At 44.0% G+C, this 9384-nt stretch overlaps 1 protein-coding gene across 5 annotated transcripts in view; it reads right to left on the bottom strand.

Annotated features, from left to right (window-relative positions):
• ano11 (anoctamin 11) overlaps positions 1–9384 on the bottom strand; it is a 31425-nt gene that overhangs the window by 15514 nt on the left and 6527 nt on the right. For all 5 annotated transcript variants that reach the window (XR_006032742.1, XR_006032741.1, XM_042097441.1 and 2 more), the window contains exons 11-20: positions 8996–9139; positions 8522–8659; positions 8183–8281; positions 7854–7956; positions 7264–7375; positions 6871–6925; positions 6605–6702; positions 3025–3161; positions 2478–2683; positions 280–422 (exon numbers count right to left, since the gene is read on the bottom strand). Coding sequence is in view for 3 of the 5 variants with exons in the window: in XM_042097441.1 (XP_041953375.1) it covers positions 280–422; positions 2478–2683; positions 3025–3161; positions 6605–6702; positions 6871–6925; positions 7264–7375; positions 7854–7956; positions 8183–8281; positions 8522–8659; positions 8996–9139 (1235 nt within the window). In the remaining 2 variants the exon portion in view is untranslated. The remainder of the gene's footprint in view (positions 1–279; positions 423–2477; positions 2684–3024; positions 3162–6604; positions 6703–6870; positions 6926–7263; positions 7376–7853; positions 7957–8182; positions 8282–8521; positions 8660–8995; positions 9140–9384) is intronic.

Consider the following 9384-nt stretch of genomic DNA (forward strand, 5'->3'; position numbering starts at 1 on the left):
GTGGCAGCTTTAGAGATCAGCATCCTCATGCTGCAGATGGATGGCCAAGTCTTGATTGTTTTGAAGGCCGCTGGTCAGAAAGTGTCTTTCATATGACATTAGGTCTGAGTAAAGTAAGATTAAAATTCAAAATAGTCTTTTTTTAATAGAACATTTCTGATGTATCTCAAAGGCTCTACTTTATCCATGCAATATTAGTTAATAATTTTGAAAAAGAAAAACGTTCCTAGGCCGAATCTTAACATTTTATTGTCCATTTAGTCAACGTTGCTGTTTTACCTGCACATGGTATGTGTTGTGTGGTTGTAGCTGGGTGGGGAGTAGGCCAAGGTAAAGTTCACATAGCCATGCAGCTGATTATCATATTTATACTGGTAGAGCAGACGCGGCAAGAAGTCAGAGGTGAAAGCAATCAGGAAAGCCTGCAGGACACGAGGGACAAGACAGGAAACACAGGACAAGACAGGTCAGAAGAGAACAGACTGGGAAAGAAGAATACAGCTTCTGTTCAATTTATTTATTTTAATTCAATGTAACTGCAATAAATCAATCACACAATTTATTAGGAGAGGAGCAAACCAAAGGCTAATCTATTCTTGGGCTGAAGCCCATGCTTAGTTACTAGTGAAGGGAGTACCAGTGAATGACCTTGTGATAATTAAAGAACTAGAAAAAGAAAAGAGCATGGAACTAGTGTTGCACGGTGTATCGATACTAAAAAGGTATCACGATGCCTTCACGCAAAAAACGATACGATTTCCGACGCTTAGGCAAGTGGGCGTGTCCAGCAGGCAGCTCTGAGTGAGTGAGTGCGCAGGCAACGTCAACATAGTTCTTTGCCGACAGTCCTCGGCCTTGTGGATAAAACAAAAGGTGAAATCTGGAACTAGTCTATTTCAGATAGGCTACATCGCGAATATTGAAGGCAAGCCATCAGGTACACAGAGGCCCGTTCGTAAAATATGTTTCAAAGTAATTTAAAAGCAGTATAGGCTACGCATGGAACTTGGCTAAACACCAAGACATATCCCAACATTTTTAAAGAGTTCAAAAAACGACAGGTTAACGAATAGGCTATAGAAAACACGACTACATGGTTAGTGCCAAGTTATTCTCTTCTGTTTTAGTCTAGCCTAAGTGAAACGAGTATGGTTCTCTGGGATAAAGCGAACCTTCCTTCATCAATTAATTTTGACGAGACATAACAAGCTGTAATCATTTTGACAAGACATAACGAGCTGTAATCATAGGGTGCTAACGTGATGAAAGCGCAATGTTCACGCCAGAATAACATTACCATAACTTGTAAATAATCTATTTCATGTTCGGTCAGTAGTACTGGTAATATTTGTCATGGCATGTAGACTGCAATTTGTTCAATAATTATTGCCCAGATGTAGGATAGGCTACCCGAAATGCGCTAATTAAAGCCCACAGCATATAATACCACCAAAGCGTGTTGAGTCCTAATAATAATAGCGGCTTATTGTTACGTGGTAGCAAATCATGTTATCAAAGAAATAGACGTCATGTAGGAATGCGCACAGATATATTGCAACAGGTAATGGTGTAGGCCTATCTGACGAAGACCTGAGTGGTGGTAACGTCGTACTTGTACACTGGGCGCAAAGAAGACTATCCTTACATTTTTCCCTTTGCAACTGTCAAAGAAAAATCCCATGAACACGGGAAGGCCTAGGGTAGCCTAGGCTATACTGTACATCAGATGGCCTAAAGATTAGGCCCCTCTGCATAGCATTCAGTGCAGTAGTTACAGCATGCAGTAATTTCAAAACTGACCTTGATCTAGCCTAGTTTGGCTATTTAAAGCTACTTTATTGCCAAAACACAACACAATGTAAATGAACTATAACAATCAATAAAGGACTTCATCACACAAAGTAGGCCTACTATTTTACTGACTATAAAAAAAAATAATTATGTAGGAAGTTTAGAACCCGGAATTGACCTGCACACTACAAAAGTGCACCGAATTCAACACAAATGACTCAATACACTTGGAGGAGGTATGAGTCCTTTCTTTTTCAGATATCTTAGGATTTCGCCGTAGTATCGTTTAAGTATCGAGCATCGTGATATTTATGGCAGGCATCGTATCGAAGTCATAATTTTGGTATCGTGACAACACTACATGGAACAGGTGGAACAGGTGAGACAGAGAAAAAGATGTGCAGGTGGGGCAGCCATGGCCTACTGGTTAGCGCTTCGGATTTGTTACCGGTTCGAACCCTGACCAGTAGGCTTTGAGCAAGGCACCTAACCCCTCACTGCTCCCCGAGCGCCGCTGTAGCAAGCAGCTCACCTCATCGGGATTAGTGAGTGCTTCACCTCACTGTGTGCTAAGTGTTTCACTAATTCACAGATTGGGATAAATGCAGAGACCAAATTTCCCTCACGGGATCAAAAGAGCATATATACTTATACATAGGTAGTACGCCGAGTACGCAAGAACTCACATTGACAATGACGGACAGGTGAGACAGCGCCTCTAGGATGGTGAACCACACGCCAATCTTCTGGGCGCGCTCGGCCACCGGCCGACGGTACTCACACACAAACTTGTGGGCGTCCAGTCTCACCTCGGCCCAGTTGTTGAGCAGAGCGAACAGTGGTGCCAGAGGGAACGCGGCCACGAAGATGGTGATGAAGCCAAACTGCAGGACTGCAAAACAAGCCAGTATGCTGATGTCATTAACTGGACAGGGGGTGCTGACAACCAGTCTGGACTGGAGCCAATATCAGTGGATTGATTTGTATAAGAGCATAAAAACTGTGAACAGGCTCAAAACTCTTGGGCAAATGTCATTAACATGCATTAAAATTTTAGTATACAGACTGATCCCTGGACAATAAATAATACTTAAAATAAAACATATTGACATCTGTGCCTTCAGACAGGGCACAGGAGAGTGAATAAAGCACAGTAACCGGGCTGTATGATACCAGAAGCAGTTTGAATGCTGTATTGCGGTTTCCTGCTGAATCCTGACTGGTTGGACTCACCAATCTCCAGATACTCCTCAAACAAGCCCTCGCACTCAATCAGCTCATAATCCTGCTCCCACCGCTGAGGCTCGTGGGAGACTTGAGCTTTCCTCACAGACGCCAAGGCTCTCTTCTGCCGCCACGCTTTCACTTTTCTACAGGGAGTGAAACCAGAGAGAGAGAGAGAGATAATGAGAGAGAGAGAGAGAGAGGGGGACAGAAAGAGAGAAGAGCTGGATGCAGTTGATTTAACTGTGGATATCTCTTCAATGTATCTCTCTGAGATGGATTTTGCTGCGTCTGGCTTTCCTAATGCATTATTCACTTGTGGGAGTTAAAAGCCTCTCATTTTTAGAAGACACAGGTTCCCCCACATTGTGATGCTCTTTGAAGGAGCGCAAAAGAAGCAAGCTTGTGTTCAACTGAAAACCGAGCACACTGTAAGAAACACACCAACACGCACACACAAACAGGCAGATACAGTACTTATGCATACAGGCACAAACCCATTACTGAAAAACAAAATTATGAAAACAGAGATATGGTGACTTTTTTCTCTCTGCCCCACTTGACAAACAACCCCCTCCCCTGTGCACAGATGGGCACAAACACACAGACTTACTCTCATGAATACAAAAAATACAGAACTTATGCAGAGATTCAGGCACATTCCCACAACATTATGTAAACACACAAGCAGACACAGTCTTTCTCTCTCGGTTTTAAAACCACATCATTCTCACATCACGCACACACAGACATTCGTGCACACATTCATGCACGCACACACGCACGTACACGCATACACATACACATACACATACACACACACACACACACACACACACACACACACTGCAAGCCTCAGCATGAGCCACTGCAGCCCCCTTTGTTGTCAGAGCCAATACTGCACCAGCGAGCCATAATGCAACACTCTCCCTGATTTACACTCCCAACGCAGTCTCTGTGTCTTCACCTCCTGTAATGAAGATGTGCCACCCACTTCCCCATGACTGACAGAGGGCAATTTTCACCCGCGGCACGGCCACGCGGAGATATTGAGCTGCGCTGTTCTACATTACTTGTGGGACATTCACAGCGTCTTAAAATAAGCCAAGGCCTCTGATTGCCTGCATTATGTATGAAGACCCAGCATTCGAGCACCGAGTGGGATGTGTGTGTGTGTGTGTGTGTGTGTGTGTGTGTGTGTGTACGTACGTACATGCATGCGGCGTGCGTGCGTGTGTGTGGGAGAGTGAGAGGGGAGGGAGAAAGAGAAAGAAAGAGAGAAAGAGAAAGGGAGACAGAAGGGGAGGGGGGGGAAGGGCCCTAGCTTGCTGTAAATTATGAGCAAAGTGCATGAATTAACACTCGTGCTCGTGGATGAACTAAAGCTATCGTGTGGCACAGGCTTGGAATTTCACCATTTTAGGGGCAAGGCCACTTGGCCTTCAGTTGGGCATATTTGGTGGGGGGCACAAAGGCCACATGTCAGGGCACCAAGGCCAAAGTTAACTATACAGTAGTATGCTATAAAAAGGATCAAAGTTGTATTCACTGCAGAAGACCTGCATCACTGTATGAAACATCACAAAAACATAAAACATGACATATTACATATAACTGTAAATCATCTGATCATCTAATATTTTCAGATATCTAGGCTATATTTAACATTTATTTTATATTTGGCCTGTTATGAAATCATGTATTGAACAATTTAAGCACAGCTCAGCTTTAAGAAACTCAAATAGCCTAGATGCATGCTTAGCATTTTGTGATCATAGTCAGCTGTCCTCTGATTTACCGATATCTAGGCGACATTTGTAATATTTATTTTGTATTTGGCCCGTTATGAAATAATGTGGAACAATTTAAACACAGTGTAAAACTTAAATCCCAAATTTGGAGACATCCATGTATGTTGAAATTTACTGCAAATTCAAAACGGGATTAGTCTGGAACGGCTAACTGTACAGGGGACTGCTTTACACCTTTCTGTTCGGTAAGGTCTGCTGTTTATTCTGATATATGGTTTGTCATATGTTAAACGAAGGGTTCGTGAAGTATTCCACCGAGATTAATGGGTAGGGAGATGGACGCAAAACCTTCAGTAGAATTTATGATTAAATTGAATGATATTATTTACTTTTCTCGCGAACCGTTCACCACAGCAATTAGCGGCTAACATCGTTTAAAAGCTGAGAAAAAGCTCTTTCATGTGATACTTGTGATGTCTGTGTGATGAGTAGGCTACTTCGCGAGTAGTTCAACTGAGAAGAATGGGTTAATTTGGACGCACTTTCTTTCTTGTGCTGTCACTTTCTCCACTGCGTAATTTGCGCTGTGAATGCTAAGATTATTTTGACAGGCCATAGGCTAAATACATATCGCTATGATTAGGACGCAAAGCAGAATATTTAACTACATAGTTCTCAGTAAAAAAATCAAGTTTTTGCCTGAAATTGCACTGTGCCTATTTACAAGGGCATTGTTCCCACCTCTTTTGGGGCCAACCATCAAGTGCTGGACCTCTAGAAAGCTGAGAACCTGTAGCTTTCGTAGGAAGCAGTCAAGATAACTGTGTGGTGTACTGACAAAGAGCTACAGAGGCTAGAATATAGTTTTTTCTTTCTGCCGGATTACAAGCATCTCTGAACTGACCACATTTCAGCCCTCTAGGTCACTTGATATCCCTTAGAAACACAACTGAGCCCTAGCACCAGGTCTTGTGAAGCTGTGTGCAAAAGTTGATCAATATAGAATGAAAATATGAGTGCTTTAGACTATTATTTGCCAAGGTATGCCCATGCATTTTGTAAAATGCCTATGGATACTCCCCATAGGACTTTTTGTTATCCAAAATGCATACTGACAATCAAATGCTTACTGCACATGAACCCCTTTGTGTAGAAGCATAATCCTGGTCTCAAATGAAAGGTAACACTTTGAGGTTTCTTGAAGACTATTTAGATTGTATGTCAGGTGTTCTGATATAGACTGACTACACAAAATATGGAATAATTACAAAAAAGTCTCTATTTTTGCATTTACTTTGTTGATTCAATGAGTGTGTATAAGATTATACATCTGTACAACTAATATTGGATAATACAACATGAAGATTAAATTTCTATGGATTCTTGTGAATATTTCAGTACCCAATGAGGCATCTACTTATTGTGCTGCAGCTACACTGCAGCCAGAAGTCAGGGTATCACCAAAAGCGGAGGAGGGGGAGGGAGGCATTTTGGATCAAATTTAATTGAGACATAATAAAATTAATCTGAGAATGGCCGTTGTGGCCGCCGTGAAATTCCTACCCTGGTGTGGCATGTAGAAGCATTGAGCTGACACACCCATGTTTGTACAGAGGATGTTCCTCGTGGTCTTACATTAGCAAATGAATTTGCTTTGGTTATTAAATTTGCTTTTGTTACACTTTAAACTTTGCCCAATGCGTGTATGTGCACGTGAGTGTGCATGTGTGTGTGTATGTGCGTGTGCGTGTGCGTGTGTGTGTGTGTGTATGTGCGTGTGTGTGTGTGTGTATGTGCGTGTGCGTGTGCGTGTGTGTGTATGGTATATACACACTTACGGGATCACAAATTCCTGCATGTTGTTGATGAGCTGCTTTCCCACCATGATGATAAACAGCTGCTCTGCCAGCTCAATAAGGCAGCCTCCCGGCCCACACTGAAACACACACACACACACACACACACACACACACAGACACACACACACACACAGTTGTCCAATCTTTTATTTACTGACAACAGCAAACCGAACGAAAGTGGATTTGGATGAATATAATAAATCATTTTCCTCATATGAGGACTGGAAGATAAGCAGAGAACTCACGTCCTCATTTCTCATCCCAAACAAAGTACCATAGTGGCCTGGGTATCCCACAAATCTGCACATATGGAAAGACAAGACATTAAAGCAGAAAAAAACACTGCTCTGATACGTTCTCTGTGGTTCTCAAACTGTGGTACGGGAACTCTCGCTAGTGGTACTCAGGGAGTCTCTTGACTTGACAACGCAAAACAGTATGTATAATGAAAAATATGTAGTTGAATTGGCCTATGCACCTGTATTTTAATGCCGGTCATAATGGTGGTACTTGGAGAGCCAATTGTTTTCGTGGGTGGTACTCATTGTGAAAAGTTTGAGAACCACTGCATGCATGCAAACTCAGATCATAAGACACAAGATAAGAATATATAGAGTGCAATTTATACAACTATTTACCTTCCCTTGAAGAATGCCACATAGAAAGGAGACGAGTAGAAGTTGACAAACTGGAAGATGAACACTTTGAAGGTGAACGCATCTTCATTCTGGGTCTGCGTTCGGTGCATTTCTGCCAGCAGCAAGAGTACAGAGCCGCAATTAAAATGCATGAAGCAGGAAATTGAAATAAGAAATGTTGCAGCGGGGACAAGGTCATTACAACTCATTGCAATGCAAATGGTTTGTTGTACTTGGCTCCAGGGACCCAAGGGTTTATTGATTCATATAGTCTGACTTTCCTCCCCATAGGGTCTGGAGGCTGGAAAGACTCAGAATGATCTGGAGGGTAAGAACTGGAATGACCTGTTGTTGGCCTTATTGAGTTGCACTCCCTGGATGATGGGTTATAGGGTGTGTGTGTGTGTGTGTGTGTGTGTGTGTGTGTGTGTGTGTGTGTGTGTGTGTGTCTGTTTGAGTATGTGTGTGTGCGTGTGTGTGTGTGTGTGTGTGTGTGTGTGTGTGTGTGTGTCTGTTTGAGTATGTGTGTGTGCGTGTGTGTGTGTGTGTGTGTGTGTGTGTGTGTGTGTGAGAGAATGCAGGTGGCTTACCCCATTTAGTGAGCTGTTCTGCTAATGCAGTGTACACCTGCCCCATCAGCAGAATGAGAGCCAAGTTCACCATACTGCTTGAGATGTTGGCAATGTTCCCAGCCTAGGCCACACACACACACACACACACACACAGACACAGATTTACTGTAGCAAAAATGCAAGTAACACACATCCCCCTCTCTCCACACACACACACACACACACAAAAGAGCACATAGGCCTTTGAGATGTGTGGGAGGGAAGAGTAGCACTGGTGAGTGTCAGAGAGGCTAATGGGGTGAAACTGCTGATGGCGCTGAGATGGAGCTCCTTAAATCAGAGTGTACCTGAGTCCGCAACACGGAACTGCCCGTCTCATACATCATCACACTCACGATACTCCTGTAGATGATGACCGTCACCAGGAAGATCATCACCACACACAGCTGAGGGAGAGAGAGAGAGAGAGAAGGAGGAGAATGGAGAGAGAGAGAGAGAAGGGGGAGAATGGAGAGAGAGAAAGAGAAAGAGATCAATAATGAGGAACAATATGACAGACTGCACTACAGACAAGTGCTTCAATCATTTCAAAACTGCAGACACCACACATGTTCTCCACACACGTCTTCCTCTATTGGCATCTCCGGCCCGTGACTAACTGCTCTCGCCTGCTGGGGGCCTCTCACCATTATGATGATGACCATAGAGCCGGTCAGCATGCGCGAGATGCGCGCCTTCTCCGGGAAGTAGGGCTCCTTCACGCCCGTCACCGGGTTCTGCTCCATGCCCGGCGCCATGGCGGCAAACTCCGGCCTGGGACGCTCCTGGGTACAGCACCGTACCAACACAAGGAGACGACGCTTAGCTTCAGAATGAGTGGAAAGTGGAAGGATGGAAGGCATTCGCACACCAATTACATTAAATTAAATAGGGAATCAATGATGAGCAACTGGCCTTTTCTCACAGGCAACAGAAATGATTGATCAGGACTGAGGGGTGGTCTGTTGGGTTTCGTATCATAGAAAGTGCCCCATGCCTGATGCCAGAATTAGTCAGAGTGCCATGCTAAGGTACTAAAGAGTGTCCTCGCTCAAGGACTTGGCCCTCGCCCATGCTGTAATAGAGTATAATACAGTAAGCCATGGGGGCGGGGGTCTGACCTCTTCCTCATGGAAGTCCATGCAGTCCCAGTGGTGGGCCAGGGTGGCGTTCTTGCGTTTCCAGTACTCCAAGAATGTGACGGACCACAGGGACATGAAGATGCTGAAGAAGACCGTGCCGGGGTGGTCAAAGAGGTAGCCCACCTGCAGACAGGTAAAGGGGGTGGAGAGAGAGAGAGAGAGAGAGAGAGAGAGAGAGATTACAGCAGATTCCCCTTTCTGGCAGCAGACCCATACTTTGGCTCATTCATTTATAGCAGATGGCTCATGAAATGTGACATGCTGCACAAATAGTGTTGGACGCTGCACAAACGCTGAGTACAGAGATGTCAGACACTAACCATCTGTGCCACAGACAGCTATGATTGCAAGATCCACAGAGTCCACAA

Source organism: Alosa sapidissima, chromosome 7 (assembly GCF_018492685.1).
Source record: "Alosa sapidissima isolate fAloSap1 chromosome 7, fAloSap1.pri, whole genome shotgun sequence".
NCBI classification, from domain to species: domain Eukaryota; kingdom Metazoa; phylum Chordata; class Actinopteri; order Clupeiformes; family Clupeidae; genus Alosa; species Alosa sapidissima.